Source organism: Bufo bufo, chromosome 3, assembly GCF_905171765.1.
Source record: "Bufo bufo chromosome 3, aBufBuf1.1, whole genome shotgun sequence".
Classification (NCBI taxonomy): Eukaryota; Metazoa; Chordata; class Amphibia; order Anura; family Bufonidae; genus Bufo; species Bufo bufo.
The window spans coordinates 600,473,453-600,501,043 of record NC_053391.1 but is presented as its reverse complement, the minus strand read 5'-3'; the positions used below and the strand labels follow the sequence as shown (position 1 = coordinate 600,501,043).

The 27,591-nt window shown below is 45.6% G+C and overlaps 1 protein-coding gene across 1 annotated transcript in view; it reads left to right on the top strand.

Moving 5' to 3' along the window:
• Positions 1–27,591, top strand: part of HIGD1C (HIG1 hypoxia inducible domain family member 1C) — a 48,985-nt gene that overhangs the window by 1,765 nt on the left and 19,629 nt on the right. Inside the window, exon 2 of the mRNA XM_040425930.1 lies at positions 9,357–9,458. Within this exon, the coding sequence (XP_040281864.1) occupies positions 9,368–9,458 (91 nt within the window). The 5' untranslated portion in view covers positions 9,357–9,367. The remainder of the gene's footprint in view (positions 1–9,356; positions 9,459–27,591) is intronic.

Genomic DNA, 27,591 nt, shown 5'->3' with positions numbered 1-27,591 from the left:
TCTGCTCCCTCTGCACTTTTTGACAGGGCCAGGCAGTGTAAACGTGATCACACCTGACTTCTCCTACAGTCAATCAGAGTGCAGAGGGTGCCGCAGTTGCAGAGAGAGCAGAGCCTCTAGGTGTAACAGCAGTGCTCGTCTCCAAGGGGCCTTAGTTGGCCCTGACAATCTTGTGTCACTTGTCTCACTTCAGAAAATGGCATTTATCATGTAGAGAAAGTTAATACAAGGCACTTACTAATGTATTGTGATTGTCCATATTGCTTCCTTTGCTGGATGGATTCATTTTTCCATCACACGATACACTGCTCGTTTCCATGGTTACGACCACCCTTCAATCCAGTGTTGGTGGCCGTACTTGCACATTATAGAGAAAAGCATTGGCCTCTCACACAGGAGCTCAAAAAAAAAAAGTAAGTTGAGCTCTGATTGGTTGCTATGGGCAACTAAGACAGTTTTACAGTTTTGATACATGAGGCCCAGTGTGTCTTACCACTAGCATTTTCTTCATGCCCTTTTTTCTCAATAGAGAAGGGGATTCAAATTGCCAGGAAAAACACCAAGAGCTACGGCATGTTTTTGAAAAATCAAGAAAGGCAAAAACTACCACTGAATGAACAAAAACACCAGTGACAAAAAAGTTTGTATGTCCTGCAATTCATATTTCCCATAGACCTTCAGCTAACATCTGGAGCTGGCATTTTTACTACACAAAAAAAATACACATCAAAAAGTGCAATAAAAGAGTACTAAAAACTTCAAAAGTGCATAGAAATGCCAGTAAAAAACAATGGGGGCAGAGATGGTGTTCCAATATGGCAGTCTTGACCCCCTGCGCCAGAGTAAGATGCCTGTTAATAAATCAGTCGCATCTCTGGCACCCTGTGCACCCTAAACGCTAGTCTGCATCATCTAGGGGCTGGCACAGACTTGAGCTATAGCTTACTCCAGCTTTTGGCATATATTGCAGTAAATCTGGCAGGTAAGCCCCGCCCCTCCCGCTAAACGCCAACACTTTTCCTACCACTTTAGAAAAGCGTTGAGAAGTCAAAAAGTCGCAGATTATGGTGCAAACATAGTGTGCGACACAATTGATCCTCTATGTGCAAAAGCAGCCCCGGGGCTCATGCACACGGCCGTTGGCGTTTTTGCAGTCCGCAAAACATGGATACCGGTTGTGTGCGTCTTGCATTTTGCGGAATGGAACATCCTGCCCTCTATAGAAATGTCCTATCCTTTTATGCAGAACATACAAGAATAGGACATGTTCTATTTTTTTCTTGCGGGGCCGTGGAACGGAAGTGCGGATGTGGACAGCTCCATTGAAATGAATAGGTCCGCATTCAATCTGCAAAAAATGTAGGTCGGATGTGGACAATTCACACGTCCCAATTTATTTTAATGTGTGTATTCAGACATCAGTGTTTTAGCACGGTCCGTGGGTCAGGGTTTTAGCTTGGCTCTATTTTGTCCGTGTTCACAGATCTATCGCGCTCATTATAGTCTATGGGTCCGTGAAATCCACGGATGCAACAATGCAAGTTTCACGGATCATTAGGCAGAGATGCTTTGAAAATTATTTTTAAGCTGTGCAGTGTCAGTGCAACACGGATGGCACACGGACAGCAAAAAACGGACACATGGATCCTTCACCGACAGCTTCACGGCTGTATCACTGACCACCTTCTCACGGATTTGAGCACGGACACGGACGTGTGAATGAGGCTTTAATCTGGAAAAATGTCACTGAAACCCCATTTGTTCGGCGTACCCTCCCCTGTTAGAGCTGTCAGATTCCCACCCAGGACTCACAATAGAATACAAGGGTTCAGTCCTCAATGCCACAGTGGCAGCGGTCAGCAGTTCTCGGTCTGTATTGGTGAAGGGTTAGGAGCTGACACCCAGACTGGTGAGGAGGGGTTTCATTTACAGTGCAGGGCTTTGATTAGACATGTGATTATCCGTAATTGAATAGGATTAATGTGTCCTTGACTGTACCCGTACTTGTATCATTTGCTCAGCAAGGCCTCAGTTTCTGCCAGCAGCCGCAGATAAGGGCCTGTCACACTCCCTTCCTGGCAGCCTGTAAGCAGCAAGGCCAGACAGAGCTGCACGATCACCGCTCACTGTTCTCTCTCCATGTCGCCTTTGTTAATCTTGGCGGCGAGGTTATTCGGCAAACTGCTTGACACTAGTCACTGTTCAGTCCTGTAACATAGGAGAAGAAAAAAGATTAACACGATTCTTCACTAGGAAGTGCAAGCTTTGACATTTTTATGTAGAAAGTTTGGATTAGAAGTTTTTTGTATTCAAACTGTAAAAAAAAGCAAATAATATGTATGTGTTTATATATATATATATATATATATATATATATATATATATATAAATCCGGAAAAAAGAGCGGCACTCCAAGAAATAAAAGCAAGTGAACCCTTTATTCACCCCAGTGGTGCAACGTTTCGGCTCTGGTCACGAGCCTTCCTCACACACGTTTTTTGGCACTTGCAAAAAAAAGTAAGAATGCTTTCATTTTCATTCACTTTATTTTTATTAGGCCTCATGCACACGACAGTTGTTTTTATCGGTCCGCAAAACGGGGTTCCGTTGTTCCGTGATCCGTTTCCGTTTTTGTTTCCGTGTGTCTTCCTTTATTTTTGAGGGACCACCAGACATAAAGGAAAGTAAAAAAAAGTCTAAGACAGGTTTGCTATGCAAATGATAGGAAAAAAATGGACGCGGACGCAGATGACAATCTTGTGTGCCTCCGCGTTTTTTAGTGGTCCCATTGATTGAATGGGTCCGCGAACCGTTTTCCGCGAAAATAATAGGACAGGTTATATTTTTTTTACGGACTGGAACCACGGATCACGGACGCGGATGGCAAAAGGTGCATTAGCCGAGTTTTCAATGGACCCATTGGAAATCAATGGGTCCACTGAAAATCACGAAAAACGGCGCAACGGACACGGAATAAAACAACGGTCGTGTGCATGAGGCCTTAAAGGGATTCTGTCACCAGGATTAACGATATGTAGATATTTATATGGGCCCATTAGTCTTCATGCAGTGTTTACAATGATCCCTCTGTTTATGCTCTGTGTGCCTTATATTGTTATAAAAAGCGATCTTATTCATATGTAAATCACCTCTGTCAGGGGCCCAAGGGGTTGTCCCACGATCTCCTGGAGCCCAGCCGCGCCCATCGATCCGGAGCCCAGCACCGCCTACTACTTAATTTATTCACTGCACTATCCTGACCTCGTGTAATCTCTGCTCCGTAGTCTCGCACAGGCGCAGTGGACATTGTAGTCTGCGCCCGTGCAAACTACTGGCACTGGCTTCCACTTGTCCACTGCGCATGCGCCGGATCCCTGCGCACCCCGATCGGACCGGAAAATGCTTTCTTTCTCTGCGCAAGTCGGTCAAAATTGTCAAAGGAGCGATTGCTGCCAGAAGATTCCTCCGCCTAGGACCGATTTGCGCAGCGAGAGTCTTTTCCGGTCCGATCGGCCCATTGGTGGCAGCGGTGCAGGGGGGAGGGACTGCCTCCTTCTCCCCTGTGTTGTTGAGAAGGACATGGGACGCGCTGACAGCAGCGCGTGCCATGTCAGTAATGTGAAAGCGGCAGAGCAGCGGCGGGTCTAGGCACAAATGGCGACAAGACTACAAAGTCTTGTCACCATTTAGCAATTCTAGGTCGCATTTGCGACCATTTTGGTCGCCATCTGGAGCCCTGAAGGGGTTAATGACATTGGCTGTATGTTTAGGGTCATTGTCCTGCTGCAGAATACACTTGGAGCTGATCAGACGACCCTCTGGTGGTTTTGTTTGCTGGATAAGTATCTGCTTGTGTTTCTAAACATTGAGGACACCATTTAGGCTAGGTCTACACGACGACATTTGTCGCGCGACAATTTTTATGATGTAGTCTCTGGTGTCACACTGCGACAGTCGCAGAAATATCCATCTCAAATGGATTTTTTGCGACTGTCGCGTCGCAGCATGTTGCAGTGCGACACCATAGACTACCATTATAGAAATTGTCGCGCGACATTGGTGCGACAAAACGTTGCGCGACAAATGTTGCCGTGTAGACCTAGCCTAATTCTGACCGACTCCCCTGACCGAAACCTAGAGCAGCAGATGTTGTTTTGAAGGCAAAGGATGGTCACACCAGACATTGATTTAATTTAGATTCACTTTATGTAAAGAGGTTTCTCTCATGGTGCCATCTTTTGGAAGGGCTTCACTTTGCTTGGGGCTCCAAAATGGGCAAAGTGTAGTGAGCCATTTTGTACAAAGAGCCCTGCAATGGTGGGAATTGGGACAGCTCCATTCCTTACAACTGGCACAGTCCCTGATACTACAGAGGTTTCATCCGCTTTGTGGAGGAACACAAACTGGAGGGTCTGAAGCGTGAAGCCCAAGACAAACTAATCAGTGCAAAGCACTTTGCATATTATTTTCCCATGGAGCATTGCCAATAAGTCTGCATACATAGCTGGCCTCTTCAAGGAGAGCCAATACCCTACCTACGTGGCATCCAAAGCAGGCAAACTCAGGCAGCCAGAATCTTACTCCATTCTGTCTGCGGATGGATATTTGGCTATTTTCCCTTGTCATCTCCCAAGGCTTGTTAAAAAGTTTGACTTTAGGACGGAGGAGATTATAGTGGAGACTATGGCTGAAACGAGTACTCGATTGAATTGAGTAACTCGACACAAAATAAACCTCGATGCAATTTTTGGGTATCGAGGATTTGCTTGTGTCATGTGACCATGGAGTGTGAGTGAAGCACTTGCCCGCACCTTGCTGCACTAGAAGCTGGCATACACACATCATCAGGACGTAGTGCACGTAAGCGCGCGCTGTGACCTGATGCTGTCTGACGTCAGATCCCAGTGCAGCGCGTGAAGTAAAAGATGAAAGATCTCTGGAGTGTCTACAGCTCCCCTACAGAATAGGTAAATATTTTATTTCACCGGCGCTGGGGACATGGCTAGGAGGGGGAGATGGTACTTGGGGGAAGTTGATGGTACTTGGGGGGGGAGCTGATGGCACTGGGGACATGGCTAGGAGGGGGGAGATGGTACTTGGGGGAAGCTGATGGTACTGGGGGGGGAAGCTGATGGCACTGGGGGGAAGCTGATGGTACTGGGGGGGGAAGCTGATGGTACTGGGGGGGGAAGCTGATGGCACTGGGGGGGGGGAGCTGATGGTACTGGGGGGGGGAAGCTGATGGCACTGGGGGGAAGCTGATGGTACTAGGGGGGGAGCTGATGGCACTGGGGGGGAGCTGATGGCACTGGGGACATGGCTAGGAGGGGGGAGATGGTACTTGGGGGAAGCTGATGGTACTGGGGGGGGAAGCTGATGGCACTGGGGGGAAGCTGATGGTACTGGGGGGGGAAGCTGATGGTACTGGGGGGGGAAGCTGATGGCACTGGGGGGGGAAGCTGATGGTACTGGGGGGGGGAAGCTGATGGCACTGGGGGGAAGCTGATGGTACTAGGGGGGGAGCTGATGGCACTGGGGGGAAGCTGATGGCACTGGGGGGAAGCGGATGGCACTGGGGAGGAAGCGGATGGCACTGGGGAGGAAGCGGATGGCACTGGGGAGGAAGCGGATGGCACTGGGGAGGAAGCGAATGGCACTGGGGAGCAGCTGATGGGGCAGCCTGATGGCACGGGGGGGGGAGCCTGATGGCATGGGGGGGGGGGGGGAGCTGATGGCATGGAGGGGCTGATAAGTTTTTATAAAGGAAAACATTCTTTTAATTCTTTTTTTGTTATTAGAGTACTCGATTAATTGTTGGATTAATCGGGATTCGGTAGAATACTGGATTGCAAAAATAGTCGATAGCTGCAGCCCTAGTGGAGACCTATGGTCATTTAGACAAACACAGTGCCATGTGGCAACCATGGAAGACTTTTGTAGAGTCTACTGCTTTTCGGCACCTCATTTGAAAAATACACGTCACGAGAGTATTCATCCAAATGTTCCCAGTATCTGACAGCAGCTCGAAACAGAGGCGGATACTGATTGCATCTCCTTCCCTGTCTTCCCTTCCTTCCTTTCCTCACCTTTCTCTCCTTCGCTTCTCCCCCAAACCTTTTAAAAAATAAATAAATAATTATTTATTTATTTTACGCACTTATATAGCGCTGACATATTCCATAGCGCATTACAGACATCGCTCTGTCCCCAATGGGGCTCACAATCTAAGTTCCTTATCAGTATGTCTTTGGAGTGTGGAATATTAAGTTTATTTGTTTCATTTGTACTTGTTATGAAGTTCAATAACATTGAATGGCTGAATGTTATCTGGCATTTTTTTATGCTGACTAGGTGGGGTATCCTACTTATGGGTTAGAGGGTATGCTTAAATTGTGGGTTTAACTCAATGATTGCTGATACAATGTGGCCCCCAAGGACTCATTCTACTGCTTTTTTTTCTTAATGTGTTTAGTCAGTGTTGTAATGCTTGTATGCTGCTGACAACAGAGTTGTAACTTGTACATGTGGATTTTTTATATTGGTAAAACAGTTTAAACATACAAATTTGGACTTTGACTCATAGGGAGCCACTTTCAAAAGGTGATGGTAGCAGCAAGATGGTTCTCTTTTCTTGAGAGATACCTCTTTGCATATTATTTTCCCATGTCATGGAGCATTACCAATAAGTCTCCATACGTATCTAGTCTCTATAAATGTGTATTCCCATCCTGGACTTTTATGACTGATCCACAGGTTATGCAAGACAACTCTTCATACTCTGCGGCAGGCAAATGGGGCCCTGTTGTCCAGATAGACACGGGTCTTGCAAGTATGCAGGTTTAGGCTCCATTCACGTCCGCAAATGGGTCCGCATCCGTTTCCGCAATTTTGCGGAACGGGTGCGAACCCATTCATTCTCGATGGGGTCGGAATGGATGCGGACAGCACACTGTGTGCTGTCCGCATCCACATTTGCGGAGCGCGGCCCCAATCTTTGGGTCCCGCAGCTCCGCAAAAGATAGAACATGTCCTATTCTTGTCTGCAGCTGCGGACAAGAATAGGCATTTCTATAGGGGTGCCGGGCCGGTGTGTTGCGGATCTGCAATTTGCGGGTCTGCAACACACTACGGACGTGTGAATGGAGCCTTATGGTTACTTTACCTCCAAATCAGGGCTGTGGAGACGGTAGATAAATACTCTGACTCCTCAGTTTTTGGTACGTCCGACTCCTCTGTATTTAATATGTGAATGTATTTTATACATTCCTTGAAGGAAAGAAAGGCAACATACATGTCATTACCACAGAACTACTGGCTAGGAAGCCGCTGCCTTCTCCTTTGTGTGCTGATCTTCTGCTGAAGATCGGGCAGTGGGGGGATCCAGGAAGGGGCAGAGGAAGGGGCATTTATTGTAAAACATGATTTCCCTAGTAGAATCCCATAGTCATGTTTAAAGTTTAAGCCAACAATCTGAGTTTACAAGTTTTTATAGCCTTAGCTGAATGACAGCAGTCTTTCAAATGGTTTACAGCTTCAGTCTTGAGCTATTGACTATCCATTCCCGTCACTTATACAAGTGTCTCCAGTCACTGCAAAAAACATATTGACTTAATCAGTTATCAGTGAGAGGCTAGGTTAACCATGGGCGATGCGTTCCCTGTAACAGCGGAGCACAACACAATGGAAAGTATAGGTATTGCCGCTCCTTAACTGTGCGTTGCGTTCCATATAGTGAAGCATATGAAAAGCACGCTTCTTCATGGTCACTTAACGTGTTCGTTTTGCGGTAACGTGACGCACTGCATGCATTGGCCTTTATTCTTACAGTAGAGAAGTACCGTATTTTTTGCCCTATAAGACGCACTTTTCCCCCCCAAAAGTGGGGGGGAAATAGCAGTGCGTCTTATGGGGCGACTGCTGCAACTGTCCGGTGAATAGGCTGAGAGGGAGGAGGGGCTGGGGGCCGGCATCTGTATTCTACTACACCGGGCCCCGCTCACTGTAGTATACGGTAATCATATCTAACTTGTGTGTATTGTTAAAGTATTCCAATCATCTTAAATCTAGCGCTGTACTACTTACTACTAACTTCTTGGCAGTCAGGAGGCCGGGTGGGCGGCCGTAGCGTAGCTCACTACATCACGCGCCTGCTCCGCCCACTTTATGAATGAAGCAGGAGCGTGACGTAGTGAGCTACGCTGCGAGCGCCCGCCCGGCCTCCTGACTGCCAAAAAGTTAGTGGGGGATCTTTGGATGACACATAAGATAAGATGCTATATATGTGTCATCCACAGATGCCCCCACAATGATCCCACATAACAGTGCCACCCACAGATGCCCCCATAACAGTGCCACCCACAGATGCCCCCATAACAGTGCCATCCACAGATGCCCCCATAATAGTGTCATCCACAGACCACCATTAGTTCAAAACCCACCAAAAGCACACCTTTTGGTTCAAAATATTTTTTTTCTTATTTTCTTCCTCAAAAACCTAGGTGCGTCTTATGGGCAGGTGCGTCTTATAGGGCAAAAAATACGGTAATTAATTATAACTTTTTGTGGATTGGGACATTTAAACTTGCTTTCTTTTTTTTTTTTTTTATTCCAATTTAAATTTAGTAGGAGTAGGAGTCGGAGTCGGTTCATTTTTTGCTGACTCCGACTCCAGGTACCCAATATTGCCTCCGACTCCACAGCCCTGCTCCAAATATACCTTTATATGTTATATATGTTATAACATCTTATGCTTGATTTATAGTCTAGTGTTCCCTCTGTACTTTTTTTTTTTTTTTTATAGAACTTGTGTGTGTGTATACTGTGTATGTATGTATGTGTGTATGTATGTGTATATATATATATATATATATAATACATTTTTATGGAGTTCAATGTACTAAAATATTTGATAGTTCTACATATTTGGGGTTTTTGACTTGTTTTGGTTCTGTATTTTTATTTCTTTACGAGAGGTACCCTATTCATGTGCAGTGAGGCTCAATTGTACGTTCTGTTTATTAGAAATGTTGCCTCGTTATAAGGATTATAAGGAGATGCTCACAGTTCAGTGCTCTTTGTTCTTCTGCATATGTTTTATTATGTTTCCATCCGTTTACCTAACTAAATAGAGCTCTAAACGTGTAATTTTTTTTTTTTTTTAATTTCATATATCTGGGGAATAATATACCCCCTTATGGAGAATGTGGTGTGATCAGTCTTATAGGCCTGGGAAGAAAGGGAGGCAAATGAGCTCTGCCTCTACGCATTTCATGTATAAATGGTAAATTCAATGACTAGATAAAATGAGGAGCAATAAAGTGTTACTTAATGTTATTGTATCATGATTTCTTCCACATAGAACGCAAACATGTCATCTGAAGAATGGACACCCCAAGAAAGCGACTCAACAACCTCAAAGCTGATGAGGAAGTCTAAGGAGTCACCTTTTGTCCCTATAGGTAACGTATGTAATATGTGTCTATTCTGTAGGACATTATAGAAGTCCTGCGCTGTGCCAGTGGCTTTCCGTGCAAACAAAAAGATGGAGTCAGACCAGTAGGTCATTTAGGATGGTTTTATTAACTGCTGTTATGAAGAAGAAGCTTTGTGCAGGGGGTGGCTATGGTTTGGAGATATTGAAACCCAATATTAGTGAATAATATTGTCCTCCACTTAAAGGGGTATTCCAGTAAAGTAACTTAATTTTTGAAAAACCGCATTAAGGCTGCAAGCTGTGACCCAACCAGAACCCATACCTGTACATATAACCAGAGTTTCAATTTACCTTGCAATCCATTTGTCTATCTCCTATGTGAGCCTGCAACACACTGAGAGTATCATGGCGTCTGATCTTCCCTCACAAAACTTAAGACTACAATCCCCACAATCCTTAGCTTTCCTGCTGTGAGTGTTGATGTTTATTGATCGGCTGCCTGATATACAGTCCGGTCACGCCCCCTCTACTCAGTAATCGCCAGCACACTAAGGGTACTTTCTCACTAGCGAAATTCTTTTCCCGCATAGAGTTCCGTCCTAGGGGCTCAATACCGGAAAAGAACTGATCAGTTTTAGGCTACATGCACACGACCGTGCTGTTTTTTGCGGTCCGCAAACCACGGATCCGCAAAAAACGGAAGCCGCCCGTGTGCCTTCCGCAATTTACGGAACGGGCGGCCAATTGTAGACATGCCTATTATTGTCCGCAAAACGGACAAGAATAGGAAATGCTATATTTTTTTTGCGGGGCCACAGAACGGTGCAACGGATGCGGACAGCACACAGAGTGCTGTCCGCATCTTTTGCGGCCCCATTGAAGTGAATGGGTCCGCATCCAAGCCGCAAAAACTGCGGCTCGGATGCGGACCATAACTACGGTCGTGTGCATGAGGCCTAATCCTAATGCATTCTGAATGGAGAGCAATCCGTTCAGGATGCATCAGTTCAGTCTTTTTGCCATTTCAAGACGGAGAAAATACTGCAGCATGCTGCAGTTTTCTCTCCACCAAAAAAGACTGAACACTTACCAGAATTCCGGATCCGGCATTAATTTACATTGAAGTGTATTTAGTGCCGGATCCTTCATTAAGTGTTCCGGCAAAACTGATTCAGCACTAAAAAAATGCAAATTTTTTTTTTTTATACCGGATCTGTTTTTCCGGATGACATTGGAGAAATGGATCCGGCATTTCAATGCATTTGTCAGACGGATCCGGATCCGTCTGACAAATGCCATCAGTTTGCATACGTCAGTTTGCATTCCGTTCTGGCGACGGAACTGCCTGCTGGAATCCTCTGCCGCAAGTGTGAAAGTACCCTAACACTCCCTTTGTTTCACAAGACATTTAGCTAGAGAATTGATAGCAACACACTGAGCATGCTCGACCTAACAAAGGCCCAGAACTCCAGATCTTTTGGAATCAGCTGTTATATGAAAACCTTATTTTTCTGGGAATTAAGAAAATGAAAATACATAAATATTACTTTATTATAAATAAATTCCCAAATACCTTTCATTAGTTATGATGGCTCGTTTTGTCTGGAAAGGGGGCCCACTCATGTCTAGTCGCAGATCGCTAAACAGTGGGTAATCCCGAAGAGTCGGGACTCTTTCTGGCTTAGGAGTCCCTGCTCTGACTCCATATATGGAATCAGTAGTATGACCATGAAGGGGGTATCCCCAAGCATTGACACCCTGTGTATTTAAGTCTAATTACCCTCTCTTTCTGAAATGTTCCTGCTTGGATTTGAACTCACAACCTTCTACATTAAATGGAAGAACCTCAACCACTGAGCTATAAAGCTCAATGCTAAGTTGTGATAGAAAAACCTCATAGTAGTTTTGCATGTATTAGGTATTTCTATACAGCAGAAGTATCGTTATTTTTTATTTTTTTTGTATGGCACAAAATAAATGTGTAATTACAAAAAAAATATATATAAAATCATACCTCTGATATATATGAATGCATAATATGTGGGAAACTACTACTGAGGGTTTTAGACATAATATAGTTATAGCAGGTTACCCATGAAGCTCTATAGTTCAGTGGTTAAGTTCGAATCCCAGCAGAATTATTTAACCCCTTAACGACCAGCGCCGTACATGTACGGCGAAACCGGACGTGACTTAACAGCCAGCGCCGTACATGTACGGCGGCGTGCTAATCCGGCGGGTGCAAGAGCTTGCGCCTGCCTAATCTGCAGCAGGGGTCCGGCAGTCACTGATAGTGGCGCATTAACCCTTCATGTGCCGTGGTCAGCACTGACAGCGGCACGTGCGATGTCCTTACGGGGATCGGAGCTGCCATCGGTTCCCCGCGCTGCTCTGACGGGGACCCGATGGCAGGGAAGGCAGCCCGATGCCTTCCTTAGGCATTATGGCTGCCTTCCATGACAGCCTGTGAGATCCAGCCCCCTGGATCTCACAGGCAGGAAGCTGTAAATGTATTTCATTCAGTAATACACTTACAGTCAAAGCTTTACAATACAGAAGTATTGTAAAGCATTGTGAAGGGGATCAGACTCCCAAAAGTTGAAGTCTCAGAGTGGGACAAAAACAAAGTGAACAAAAGAATTAAAAAAAATAAAGTTTTACAAATAAAATTAAAAGTTTCAGGTAAAAAAAATAAATAAAAAAAAAAGCTTCCTTTTCCCAAAATAAAGTAAAAAAAAAAATAGGGAAAAAAAGAAAAGTCCGTATCGACTGGCTCTATAAAAATATCACATGACCTAACCCCTCAGGTGTACACCGTCAAAAAAATAAAATAAAAACTGCTAAAAAAAAACATTTAGTGCCAATCAAACCGCCACCTCATCGCGCAAAAAATCAGCCTCTACCTAAGCTAATCGCCCAAAAAATAAAAAACTATGGCTCTCAGACTATCAAGACACTAAAACGTGATATTTATTTTTTTTGTTTCAAAAATTATATTGTTGTGTAAAATTTAAATAAATGAAAAAAAGTATACATATTAGCTATTGTCACGTCCGTAACGACCTGTTCTATAAAAATATCACATGACCTAATCCCTCAGATGAACACCATAAAAAATAAAAACTGTGATAAAAAAAAACTTTTTTTTTGTCAACTTACATCACTAAAAATGCAACACCAAGCAATCAAAAAGGTGTATTCCCCCCCAAAAAATAGTACCAATCTAAGTCGCCTCATCCTGCAAAAAATAAGCCAATCGCCCAAAAAAATTAATAAAATATGGCTCTCAGAATATGGAGACACTTAAACATGATTTTTTTTGTTTCAAAAATGCTGTTATTGTGTAAAACTTAAATAAATAAATAAAGTATACATATTGGGTATCGCCGTGTCCGTAAAAACCTGCTGTATAAAAATATCACATGACCTAACCCCTCATGTGAACACCGTAAAAAATAAATAAAAAGTGTGTAAAAAAATGGCTTTTTTTTTGTCAACTTACATCACAAAAAGTGTAATACCAAGCGATCAAAAAGTCATATGCACCCTAAAATAGTGCCAATCAAACCATCATCTCATACCGCAAAAAATGAATCCCTAACTAAGGCTACTTTCACACTGGTGTTTCAGGGTCCGCCTGTGAGATCCGTTTCAAGGCTCTCACAAGCGGCCCCAAACGGATCAGTTTAGCCCCAATGTATTCTGAATGGATGCGGATCCATTCAGAATGCATTAGTTTGGCTCCGTTCCGCCTCCATTCCGCTCTGGAAGCGGACACCAGCGTTTTGGTGTCTGCCTGGCGGTGCGAAGCCGAACGGATCCGTCCTGACTTACAATGTAAGTCAATGGGGACGGATCCGTTTACATTGACACAATATTGGTGCAATTGTAAACGGATCCGTCCCCCATTGACTTTCAATGTAAAGTCAGGAGTCCCTATTAATATACCATCGGATCAGAGTTTTCTCCAATCCGATGGTATATTTTAACTTGAAGCGTCCCCATCACCATAGGAACGCCTCTATGTTAGAATATACCATCGGATTTGAGTTAGATCGTGAAAACTCAGTTCCGACAGTCTATTCTAACAGAGGCGTTCCCATAGTAATGGGGACGCTTCAAGTTAGAATATACTAAGAACTGTGTACATAACTGCCCTCTGCTGCCTGGCAGCACCTGATCTCTTACAGGGGGCTGTGATCAGCACAGTTAACCGCTCAGGTGCCGCACCTGAGGGGTTAATTGTGCGGATCTCAGCCCCCTGATCGGGTGCTGCCAGGCAGCAGGGGCCAGACCCCCCCCCCCCCCCCCTCCCTCCCCAGTATTAAAAGCATTGGTGGCAGTGGCCACAGGCTAACAACTCCCCTCCTCCCCCCCCCCCATCATTGGTGTCAGCGGAGCGGCATTTCCGATCGGAGTCCCAGTTTAATCGCTGGGGCTCCGATCGGTTACCATGGCAGCCAGGACGCTACTGCAGTCCTGGCTGCCATGGTTACTTAGCTTATACTTACATGCGCTGTCTGTGGCCGGACGGCGCTCCTCCTACTGGTAAGTGACAGGTCTGTGCGGCGCATCGCAGATCTGAAAAAGCTGTTATTTTTTATGCAGGATCTGCACTGAACGGATACCATAGTTTGCATTTATAGGTGCGGATCCGTCTGTGCAGATACCAGATGGATCCACACCTAGCGCAGGTGTGAAAGTAGCCTTAGACAATCGCCCAACAAATTAAAAAACTATGGCTATTTTTTGTTTCATATGGAGCCATGTGGAGTTTATTACATTGTCAGCAGAAAAAAACACTGTGGCTTGTTCCATTGGATGCCATAGGTACAGAGGTTTCTAGAATATATCTGTACATACAGCAAACGATGACATCTTCACAGCAGTACACAGAGGTTATGCAGCTTTACCCTGGACGCATGAAAGATGGATTCTAAATATGAAATGTATAATTGTCCCCTTGAAAGTCAGCCTTTCATCTCTAGTGTACTAGACAGATCCTTTGCATTATCCCTAATTAGAAAAAATGAATGTCGGACAAATCGAATTAGCACTGAGCGCAGCCAGCCTGACACATGGCAGCGACATCAGTTGTGTAGATTGAACCAATAATGGCCAGCAATGTTTGTCCTGATGGCTTTAAAATGAAGTCATGACATTAATATTCCTCTGATTATCTACATTATAGTTATATTTAAAGGGGTTGTGCAAGAACGAGGGTGGGGGGGGGGGGGATTAGGTTGGCTTTATTTTACAGGTCCGGTAAAGTGGGAGGTTTACAAAAAAAAACAAAAAAAAATCATTCTTGCACAACCCTTTAAAGATGAGAGAACTCATCATCGCCCACCTGCCGCAAGATTGATTGGGGGAGATTTATCAATACTGGTGTAAAGGAAAACTGGCTTATTGGCTACTATGGGCAACTAAGATTTCACCTTTCATTTTGCAAAGGAGCTCTGAAAAATGAAAGGTTGGATCTGATTGGTTGCTATGAACAACTAAGCCCGTTTGCCTTTACACCAGTTTTGATAAATCTCCCCCATTTAGTCCAGCCCTAACAATTTCCCTGCACTACTGCTGCGATCAGCAGAGTAAGGGCTCAGGTGCTGCTTCAGGTTCGGAGAAGCTTTCTTACAGGTGCTGTGCCTGCCTGCGCTACAGCGCTGAAGCCCCCTAACTTGTCACTGCCATGTGTCAGGCTGGCTGCGCTCAGTGCTAATTAGATTTGTCCAATATTAATGTTTTCTATGTAGGGGTAATGAGACCGATCTGTCCAGTTTATTAATACTAAAGATGAAAGGCTGACTTCCAGAATTATTACCATCAGGGGCAATTATACATTTCATTTTTCAAGTCTAGTAAGTGCCTAACCCTGCTGACGAGACATCATCAGTCATCATACACAAAATACAGTATATAATATATATACAGTGGATATAAAAAGTCTACGCACCCCTGTTAAAATGTCAGGTTTCTGTGCTGTAAAAAAATGAGACAAAGATGAATCATTTCAGAACTTTTTCCACCTTTAATGTGACCTATAAACTGTACCACTCAATTGAAAAACAAACTGAAATCTTTTAGGTGGAGGGAAGAAAAAAAATTAAATAATGTGGTTGCATAAGTGTGCACACCCTCTTATAACTGGTGATGTAGCTGTGTTCAGAAATTAAGCAATCACATTCAAAATCATGTTAAATAGGAGCCAGCATACACCTGCCATCATTTAAAGTGCCTCTGATTAACCCCAAATAAAGTTCAGCTGCTCTAGTTGGTCTTTCCTGAAATTTTCTTAGTCGCATCCCACAGCAAAAGCCATGGTCCACAGAGAGCTTCCAAAGCATCAGAGGGATCTCATTGCTAAAATGTATCAGTCAGGAGAAGGGTACAAATGAATTTCCAAGGCATTAGATATGTATACCATGAAACACAGTGAAGACAGTCATCATCAAGTGGATAAAATATGGCACAACAGTGACATTACCAAGAACTGGACGTCCCTCCAAAATTTATGAAAAGACGGTAAGAAAACTGGTCTGGGAGGCTACCAAGAGGCCTACAGCAACATTAAAGGAGCTGCAGGAATATCTGGCAAGTACTGGCTGTGTGGTAAATGTGACAACAATCTCCCGTATTCTTCATATGTCTGGGCTATGGGGTAGAGTGGCAAGATGAAAGGCTTTTCTTACGAAGAAAAACATCCAAGCCAGGCTACATTTTGCAAAAACACATCTGAAGTCTCCCAAAGGAAAAGGTGTTATGGTCTGATGAAACCAAGGTTGAACTTTTTGGAGCAAAAACAACACTGCACATTACCAAAAGAACACCATACCCACAGTGAAGCTGGGGGTGGCAGCATCATGCTTTGGGGCTGTTTTTCTTCAGCTGGAACTGGGGCCTTAGTTATGCTAGAGGGAATTATGAACAGTTAAATTCCAGTCAATATTGGCACAAAACCTTCAGGCTTCTGCTAGAAAGCTGAACATGAAGAGGAACTTCATCTTTCAGCATGACAACGACCCAAAGCATACATCCAAATCAACAAAGGAATGGCTTCACCAGATGAAGATTAAAGTTTTGGAATGGCCCAGCCAGAGCCCAGACCTGAATCCGATTGAAAATTTGTGGGGTGATCTGAAGAGGGCTGTGCACAGGAGATGCCCTCACAATCTGACAGATTTGGAGCGATTTGCCAAGAAGAGGGGGCAAATCTTGCCAAGTCAAAATGTACCATGCTGATAGACTAATACCAAAAAGACTGAGTGCTGTAATCAAAAGGTGCTTCAACAAAGTATTAGTTTAAGGGTGTGCACACTTAAGCAACCATATTATTTAATTTTTCTATTTTTTATATATTTTTTATATTTTTCCTTCCCCCTTCCGAAATACTGCCTGTACCACGAGCCACACAAGAAAGGCAGTGGGAGATTAACAAGTGGCTCAAGAACTGGTGTAGGAAGGAGGGGTTTGGGTTCCTGGAGACCTGGGCTGACTTCTCTATCGGCTACTGGCTCTATCGTAGGGACGGGCTGCACCTCAATGGGGAAGGGGCAGCTGTGCTGGGGAGAAAGATGGCTAGAAGGTTGGAGGAGTATTTAAACTAGGGACTGGGGGGGGAGGGGGAGGGTAATTACACTATAGGAGGGGAAGATAGTGCAGATAGAGACCGGGGGCAAGGTAGTGGGACTGGGCGAGGAATGGAAGGAGGGACTAGAACAGTTCAGAAGGAAAGGTGTAGGGTAAAGTATATACATAAACCTCTCAAATGTATGTATACTAATGCCAGAAGCCTGACTAATAAAACTGGGGAACTATGACATAGTGGGAATAACTGAGACATGGCTGGATGATAGCTATGACTGGGCAGTTAATGTACAAGGTTACAGTCTGTTTAGAAAGGATCGTCAAAACCGGAGAGGGGGAGGGATCTGCCTTTATGTAAAGTCTTGTCTAAAGCCCACACTCCGTGAAGATATAAGTGAGGGACATGAACATGTGGAGTCACTGTGGGTAGAGATATATGGAGCTAAAAACAACAATATATTACTAATAGTTTACTATAAACCACCTAATATACCAGAGTCCACAGAAAATCTACTACTAAACGAGATAGACGAGGCGGCAGATCATAATGAGGTTGTTATTATGGGGGACTTCAACTACCCAGATATAGACTGGGAAACTGAATCTTGTATATCTCATAAGGGAAACAGGTTCTTGGCAATAACCAAAGACAATTACCTCTCCCAACTGGTTCAGGACCCGACTAGAGGGACGGCCATACTGGACTTAATATTAACCAATAGGCCGAACAGAACAACAGACGTGCAGGTTGGTGGACACCTGGGAAATAGTGACCATAAAGTAATAACCTTCCAATTATCATTCAAAAGAGCGTTTCTACAGGGAGGAACAAAAATACCAAACTTCAAAAAAGCTAAATTTAGCCAACTAAGAGAGGCCATAGGCCTAACTAACTGGGACAAAGTCCTCAAAAATAAAAATACAGCCACAAAATGGGATATCTTTAAAAACATCCTAAAATCTCATTGTGAGAGGTACATACCGTATGGGAATAAAAGGTTAAGGAACAAAAAAAAACCAATGTGGATAAATAGAACTGTAAAGAAAGCAATAAATGACAAAAAGAAAGCATATAAATAGAACATGTAAAAAACAAATAAAAGCGGCCAAACTAGAGACCGAGAGATTAATTGCCAAAGAGAGTAAAACTAACCCTAAAATGTTGTTCAATTATATAAATGTTAAAGGGAGTCTGTCACCAGCATTTCACTTTTTTAACCCTTCCCACGGCTCCCTAGCATGCTTACAGTTAATAAAAACGTTACCTCTGGCATCAATCCTGGACTTATAGAACCCTCAAAAACGATCTTTATAAGATATGCAAATGAGGGCTCGCAAGTGCCCAGGGCGGCGTTACTCTCTTGGGTGCCCTGCTTGCTCAGCCTTCTCATTGCGTCCCCCCGCCCCTTCTTACCCTCTGCCTGCCCATCCTTTCCCTCTGACCGCCTTTGTACTAACTTGTTATGCTTCCGATATCCTGCGCCGGTGCACTCATTCCTTTGGCCGGCGCATGCGCACTGCGATGCCCATTCCTTGTACGGCATCACAGTAACTATTGCACATGCGCCGGCTAACTACGCGAAAATCAGCATGGCTTCGTGAGGGATCGGTCATGCCAAACTAATTTAATCAGTTTCTATGAGGAGGTAAGTTCTAGACTTGACAGCGGCGAATCAATGGATGTCGTGTATCTGGACTTCTCCAAAGCATTTGACACTGTACCACATAAAAGGTTAGTATATAAAATGAGAATGCTCGGACTGGGAGAAAACGTCTGTATGTGGGTAAGTAACTGGCTCAATGATAGAAAACAGAGGGTGGTTATTAACGGTACACATTCAGATTGGGTCACTGTCACTTCAGGGGTCAGTATTGGGCCCTATTCTCTTCAATATACTTATTAATGATCTTGTAGAAGGCTTGCATAGTAAAGTATCAATTTTCGCAGATGACACCTAAACTGTGTAAAGTAATTTACACTGAAGAGGACAGTATACTACTACAGAGGGATCTGGATAGATTGGAGGCTTGGGCAGATAAGTGGCAGATGAGGTTTAACAATGACAAATGTAAGGTTATGCACATGGGAAGGAATAATGCAAGTCACCTGTACATACTAAATGGTAAAACACTCGGTAACACTGACATGGAAAAGGATCTAGGAATTTTAATAAACAGCAAACTAAGCTGCAAAAACCAGTGTCAGGCAGCTGCTGCCAAGGCCAATAACATAATGGGTTGCATCAGAAGGGGCATAGATGCCCGTGATAAGAACATAGTCCTACCACTTTACAAATCGCTAGTCAGACCACACATGGAGTACTGTGTACAGTTCTGGGCTCCTGTAAACAAGGCAGACATAGCAGAGCTGGAGAGGGTCCAGAGGAGGGCAACTAAAGTAATAACTGGAATGGGGCAACTACAGTACCCTGAAAGATTATCAAAATTAGGGTTATTCACTTTAGAAAAAAGATGACTGAGGGGAGATCTAATTAATATGTATAAATATATCAGGGGTCAGTCAGTACAGAGATCTCTCCCATCATCTATTTATCCCCAGGACTGTGACTGTAACAAGGGGACATCCTCTGCGTCTGGAGGAAAGAAGGTTTGTACACAAACATAGAAGAGGATTCTTTACGGTAAGAGCAGTGAGACTATGGAACTCTCTGCCTGAGGAGGTGGTGATGGTGAGTACAATAAAGGAATTCAAGAGGGGCCTGGATGTATTTCTGGAGTGTAATAATATTACAGGCTATAGCTACTAGAGAGGGGTCGTTGATCCAGGGAGTTATTCTGATTGGAGTCGGGAAGGAATTTTTTATTCCCCTAAAGTGGGGAAAATTGCCTTCTACCTCACAGGGTTTTTTTTTTGCCTTCCTCTGGATCAACTTGCAGGATAACAGGCCGAACTGGATTGACAAATGTCTTTTTTCGGCCTTATGTACTATGTTACCTAAAAGATTTCAGTTTGTTTTTCAATTGAGTGGTACAGTTTATAGGTCACATTAAAGGTGGAAAAAGTTCTGAAATGATTTATCTTTGTCTCATTTTTTTACAGCACAGAAACCTGACATGTTAACAGGGGTGTGTAGACTTTTTTTTATATCCACTGTATACACAGGGTGTTTCAAAAAGATGTACCCAATTTCAAAGCAGTGTATTTTACAGTGATAACGTGTGAAACCTTGCTTCATCACTAAAACGGAAAGTGGTAAGAAGCTGTCATCCTCCATGTTGTGTTACATCTCATCACACTTTCCTTCGTCATCTGCACCAAGATCATGTACCAGTTGCAGCTGTATGGCCTCATGATTAAATGTCACCTTAACATGACATCTCCCTACTGGTTCTTTCCCCTGCTTTAGCTATTTTAGGGATAGGCATTTCTAATATTTCCCCTCGCTGCAGATGGATCTGAACTCATGCTTTTTCCGCTACCCGGAAAGTTATAGCTAGACATTGGAAAGAAGCCTACGTGCTAGCCATTTCTGAAGTGATTGCACTCATAAACCAATACTCACAACATGTGCTCATTTATGCTCTGGACTTGCCCGCTAGTAAGAAAACCTAATCTAGATTGATTTTATCGAGCCAATATGCCTATCTCCCCCACCATTAAGGTGGATTTACACAAGCCAATTATTGGGCGGATTAACGCTCGTTTCCGACAATCGGCCCGTGTAAATGTCCGCTTATCACCAGATGAATGAGTGAAACACTTTTTCATTGGGTGATCCTGTCGTGCAGACACATCAATCATCGTTTCCGGGCAGCAGATTGTGCTGTCTATACAGCGATCTGCTGCTCAGAAGCAATGATTCTCTATAGGGAAGAGCGATCCTAATAGCGATCTTTTGTCCTCATACTGTGGAGGAGATCGCTGCATGTGAATGCACAGTCTCCTTCACTGAGAGAGCAGCTAACTGTTGGGAAGGAATGCTTCCTTTCTGACAATCGGTTGCTCCATCGCCCATCTAAGGCTACTTTCACACTAGCGTTCGGAGCGGATCCGTCTGATGTTTCATCAGACGGATCCGCTCCGATAATGCAGACGTTCGCATCCGTTCAGAACGGATCCGTCTGCATTAAAACTTAGAAAATTTTCGAAAAGTGTGAAAGTAGCCTGAGCGGATCCGTTCAGACTTTACATTGAAAGTCAATGTTGAACGGATCCGCTTGAAGATTGAGCCACATTGTGTCATCTTCAAGCGGATCCGTTCCCATTGACTTACATTGTAAGTGTGGACGGATCCGCTCGCCTCCGCACGGCCAGGCGGACACCCGAACGCTGCAAGCAGCGTTCAGCTGTCCGCCTGGCCGTGCGGAGGCGAGCGGAGCGGAGGCTGAACGCCGCCAGACTGATGCAGTCTGAGCGGATCCGCATCCATTCAGACTGCATCAGGGCTGGACGGAAGCGTTCTGCTCCGCTCGTGAGCCCCTTCAAACGGAGCTCACGAGCGGACAGCAGAACGCTAGTGTGAAAGTAGCCTAAACCCGCCTTTATTCTCAGACATCTGTCTGCATACAATGTTGCTTGGCACTGCCTGGCAGAATATTCTTACAACACACGCCTTTCTTTAAGGATCACTGTTTCTTTCATCTTGTTGTTGTAGTTTTGTTATTCTTTCTTTTCTATAAGTTCTATAACTTTAGTCTTCTCATTAGATGGACTCCAATGCTTACTATTGCATTCCCTTCCTGATACCAGACCCTCACCATGTAGAATGTATGATGAGTGCAGGTTTTCTTCTGTATGTTATTATTTTATTACTGAAAATCCAATAAACACGTAAAGTACAAAGAAAAAAGTAAGTCCCCTTAGCACACACCAGATAGTTGTATAAGGTATTGCTCGTTTTCGGCTGGCACGAAGAGTGGACTACGCTGAAGACTCCTTTATCGAATTGTTGTTACCAGAGACAAATGCTCTTTGACATTGGCGGATCAATGCCAAAACGCCATCGCAGTTGCAGATTATGTTTTGCTGTATAGCAGAACGCCAAACCCTGCGTCTTGTGGTGTGGCCATCTTGCTAATGACTGAGGCTAGAGGTTGTTTGTACATTGGGAGAAGCATCTAGCAGTAATCATTTGAAACTCTGTGCTTTGGCATTTCAAGTGGGAAGAGTTTCATTCATGGGCAGTTTGTGGTTGCAGAGATATTGCAATTCGAAATAAGGTCAGACTGAGTAGGAGAGAGTAAATGAGGACATGGGTCTACAGATATAATGTATGAAGCAGTGTCAGGGCTGTTGAAGTCAGTGTACTAAAATAGCCTCGTTATCTGCCCGATAAGTATAAGCAAAAGAGATGGCATGAATCCACTCCGCGTGTGACATCTAGAATCTGGTACATGGTGACTGACGACATCCAACGAAGGCGATAAGAAACCACACTTCAAGGGCATCTGTAGATTTGTACCTATGACCTGTTACATGTGCGCTAGGCAGCTGAAGGCATCTGTGTTGGTCCTATCTTCATATGTGCCTGCCGTTGATGCTTTTATAGCCTATGGATTAGGGACTGGTTAAATAGATACCTAATAGACCATGATAGATTATGGTGTCTGGATATGTCATGGAAGCTATTGACGTCTCGGTTAAGAGATGCTATTATAGCCTGTGGGTGATGGATGCCAATGTTAGGTATCTGTCAAAGCCTTTTTCCTGGAGGCCAAAAGCGTGCCCTAAGTAGATACAGCCACATGGAGTGTGTATGAGCATGAGCAGAATTGTGTGCAGAAATTCCACATTGCGTACTGTATCTGCACTCGTGCCGCACGCATTCAGGTACTGTTCGGTGCCTGCGCAGAAGCGTATGCAGCCGGGGACAGCCTAGAAAGGATCATGTGACCAACACCACGTCCTATGACATGAAGACCTTGGCTCTGCAGTGTTTACATTAGCCCATACATGGCCAGCAGGGGGCCTTCTACTGAGCAGCTGTGGTTTGAGGACCTGTACACATTTATGTGCCGCAAGGTAAAGGGGTGTCCCAAGACTCCCAGCTAAACAAATATATTTGGCAGTGGGGCTTAAAAACATAACATAAGATGTACTCACCTTCACTGATCTACCGCCGTTCTGAAGATGCCCGGGTCTCTGTTGCTCTTAGGATATTGTGCAAAGTTCACTTATTTCAGTAATGCAACTTAAAAGGTGAAACTAACATATGAGATAGACTCATTACATGCAAAGTGAGATATTTCAAGCCTTTATTTGTTATAATTTGGATGATGTGTCACGACCATGGTCATGGTCGTGACTCCCCCGAAAGCAGTTGCCTGCGGTTTGGTCTGTTGTCAACCACATGGTGAGGACTGCTGGTATTTTACCTCACATGTGGTTGCCGCTGGCAACATGATATTATTCACAGTATAGCAGCCTGAGCTGTTGCTAGGCAGCTTGCTGTGAAGGGCATGCGGTAGCACCTGGCAACCTCTCTTTGTGAGGTTGAGGTTCCCTTTGCTCAGGGGTTATGGATTAATTAGCTGACTAGAGTGTGACACTTTGAGCCTAGAATATTGAACCTTTTTACAAAATTCAAATTTAAACTGCATTAATGCAATTCCTTTTAATTTTCATTACTGAAATAAATGGACTTTTGCACGATATTCTAATTTTTCGAGTTTCACCTGTAGATGATGCCTTGAAATGCTCTTTTAAGCAATCGCTGGGCACAGTAGTGCCCCGCACTCAGACAGTGATTGGCTGGGGCGTGTCCGGACGCCGACTGAGATGGCCGCCTGAAAGACCAGCTCCTGCCCACACCGCAGCTTTCTGGCCAGCGACTTGCCTGTTTTGGCTCTTATGGGGGAAAAATTGGCTTCCAGGAAGACCCCTCTTCCTCCCCGGTCCCCCTCACCTGCCAGGACCCTCGAACAGTGCTGGGACCAGGCTCCAGGTTAAGCGCTCCCGCCGCGCACCGCCAAGACACAGAGGGCCTCCCGCCATTCCTCCCTTCCCCCACCTGACTCCCGCGCTCTGAACAGTGAGCGAGAATCAGCGCTGAAAACCCCTGCTGGAGCTCACCAAGGGACCGGATCACCGCTGGCAGCATCTGTGCACGGAGTCTCGGAGCTGGGGCTCTCACCGGCTGCCCTGGAGTTTCGGCCAGGCGCCGCTGAAAGGAGGGATCCCACCATGATGACTGCTAGATTCACCCCTCAGAGGGAGACATCGCGCAAAGGTACTGTGGCTCCTGTTAGGGGACGAGATGCTACCCCTGTGGCCCCTGCACCTAGCCTTCCTAGGACTCCCCTGCATGAGCCCTGGCAAAGTAAGCAGTCTCCAGCCCCCCTCCCCCCCCCCCCTTACTGGATCAAGGGGACAGCAGCTCTCCTCTCCCTTCTGACATCTGGGCCAGATCACCAAGCCCCCCCTCACTTGCTGTTATGGACCCCCCAGCCCTGTCTGAACCCCCACAGCCCTGGGCGAGTTATTTTAGCCGTTTTCCTACAAAAGAGGACTTTCGGGCTCTTATCTCTGAAGTTACAGAAGCCTGCAGAGCTAAGATTGCGGCAGTTCGCACTGATATCAAATACGTGGTGGACCGGGTGGACTCCCTGGAAAATGCCCATGATGACACCAGGCAGTACATATCCACTCTTCATGAATCCATTACAGCCCAAACGGCTGTGCTCAGGGGCATGGGTCGGCATTTAGAGGACTTGGATAACCGAGGCCGCCGGAATATTATCCGGGTACGGGGCCTTCCGGACGCTACTGGGGATGAGGACCTCTTTGCCACACTGGAAGCTATATTTAACATGATCTTGGGACAACCACCCTCGCATAAGATCAAGCTGGACAGAGCTCATAGAGCACTCAAGCCCAAGGGCTCTGCTGCACATCCTAGGGACGTAATTTGTTGTGTGCACGACTTCACCCTTAAAGAAGCCATCATGGCTAAGGCGAGATCTCTACGCAACTTTGATTTTGATGGCGCTCCTGTGTAATTGTTTCCTGACCTATCCTGGTTCACACTTCAGAAAAGGAGACATCTTCAACCTCTCCTCACATCACTCAGGGACCGCTAGATTGCCTATCGCTGGGGATTCCCTTTTGCCCTAGTGGTCCGTCATCAAGGAAGAACAGAGACTCTCCGTTCCTTCTCAGATCTCCACCCCTTTTGCGAATCGCTCGGAATTCCTATACCCGACATGTCAGATTGAGAGTTTGAGTCACCAGCGCTTCCGCCACCACGCATATGGTCCCCTGTAGCCAGGAAAAGAAGACCTGGCCCAAGTGCATCCTCTTCTCCACGGTCACCTCCGTCATCAGGGCACCGTCCACCTGCCTAACCGCCACTGGCCTGGAGGACTCGGTCGTCCTGAACTCTGCCCTTAATCCTTCACACTCCCAGGGTCGTTGGACTCTGATGGACCCCCATATTGGTCGTTTATTATTACTGTTAAACCAGTTGTTGATACCTTGTTGCTACATTACGGTGCGGGCGGAAGGGCCCACCTCGTTGTTAATTGTTTTTTCAGATACCTGTGGCTGGCTCTTTGGCCAACCTCAACTTGTTGGTCTCCGACACTTACACCCCCAAAGGGGCTTCTTATTTGCCCCTGGCAGGGATTGCATCCCTGGGAATATTTGCTTATTGTTGCTTGTTTGTCTAACTTTGTGTTGTGTTGTCTTGTCCTGTCTCTCCCCCCCCCCCCCACCCCCCCTATTGTGTTTTTTTTTCTCCTGCTATAGGTGCCTGAACTTCCATACCTGTGCGGATCGTGTAACTCAGTCTTGCCTTTGGTCCATTGTTCCACTAGTATGAAGCCCCCGACACATACGGATTCCTTCGGTGAGCTGTACCCTGCATATATTATTTGTGGTCAGGGCGACGGCCCTTGAACGTACAACACGGAGCTTACCGAAGGCTGGTTAATGCCGGGAGCCCTGAGCGAGGGTAGGCCTAAAAGGGGGCCTACCCCAATAGAACTGAAGAGAAAAAGGGGCCGGGTGGGAGGGGTAACTGGCTGCACGTCCCGTCTGTAACTCCCGCCGAGGTTATAAGGGCAGAGGGGGCGTGGCCTCTGCCCCTCCCACAAATACAGGCTGCCCGGCAGCCTTAACCACTTGTGGTCAGGGCGACGGCCCTTGAACGTACAACACGGAGCTTACCGAAGGCTGGTTAATGCCGGGAGCCCGGAGCGAGGGTAGGCCTAAAAGGGGCCAAAAATGGAGACATAATCATACTGTTAAACACTTTATTGTAGCATTACAGGGCAAGTGAACAGAACGCATCACGAATCTCAGATTGAGGGTTCGGTACATATCTGGAGAAACATGACGATCTCCACCGCCCCATACTCCTGATGACATGCGATGGTATTTTGTGCCTAGAAGCAGCTGAGGCCGCCCCAATGCGAAAGGAGTGGCCCGAGATGGCCTTGGGATCCTGACCCAACCCTGCAACCAAGGAGCGGACATGGGACATGAACTGAGACGTGGACAAGGGACCCCCCTTAAAGGGAAGTAGAGGACTATCTGGGGCAGCTGCCTGCAACCCTGCAGACAACTGCTGCAGCGCATTGACCGGGCACCAGTCGTTGTGTGAGGGGTCCTGTTTGAGTGGTCTTGGTAGACCGGATGCTGAGTATAAAATGGTCGTGATGCCAGGTCAAGTGCTGCTTCTGAAGATGATGGCTGTTCCGGACGGCAGTGGTGAATTCCCCTGGCCGGAGGAACCCGTAAAACCCCAGGTATAGGGCGGCTTTAATGACTGTGCTAACCAAAGGCCCAAAAGGATTACCATCCAGAGCCAAGGACAACTGCCTAAACAAGGAGCCGGACATGGGTTGACGGACCACTGGCCTACTAGTACCGGCTTTCTCAATGCCCCGGAGCGTGGCCTTGATGGCCTGTGATGTGAAGAAAGATACTCGGGCAGGGTTGTTCAATGTGAATTGATGTTGAATTCCTGCCAAGTACAGGCGGATGGTGTTGTGCGCGAGACCGAGGTTGGCATGACAATGCGCAATAAATGCCATCACAAATGACACGTCATCCACGTTGCCTTGTGGATGATTTTTTGCAAACTCCTTATAAAGGTTCCAGCCCGTGCGATAATTTCTGATCGTGTTCTCAGAAAGGCTCTGGTGCAAGAGATCTTTGGCTGTCCCGATCAAAGTCGTTAATCCCACACCAGGTTGCTGTAAGCTGGAATGCCCGCCCCGGTTGCGTCTGCATGCGGCATAACCTGAAAAAAGACATTAGCGTTAAACCGGGACAGCGCATCCGCAGCCGTATTCATGGAACCCTGAATGTGGGAGCACTCGAAGCAAAAATTATGCACCATGGACAGCCACACCAACCTGCGCATGAGAGACATGATCTTAGGGGATTTAGCTCTGCCACTACGGATGATGTCAACCAAATCCTGACTATCAGTGATAAACAACACCCTCGAGTCTGACCAGTCCTGGCCCCATATATGGGCTGCTGCTACCAACGGATATAACTCCAACAGGGGGGATGACCGAGGAGCCTCCCTGTCCACCGTGATCTGGGACGGCCAGGCACCGGCCAGCCAGTGATTGCCAAAAATAGCTGCAAAGCCCTTGGA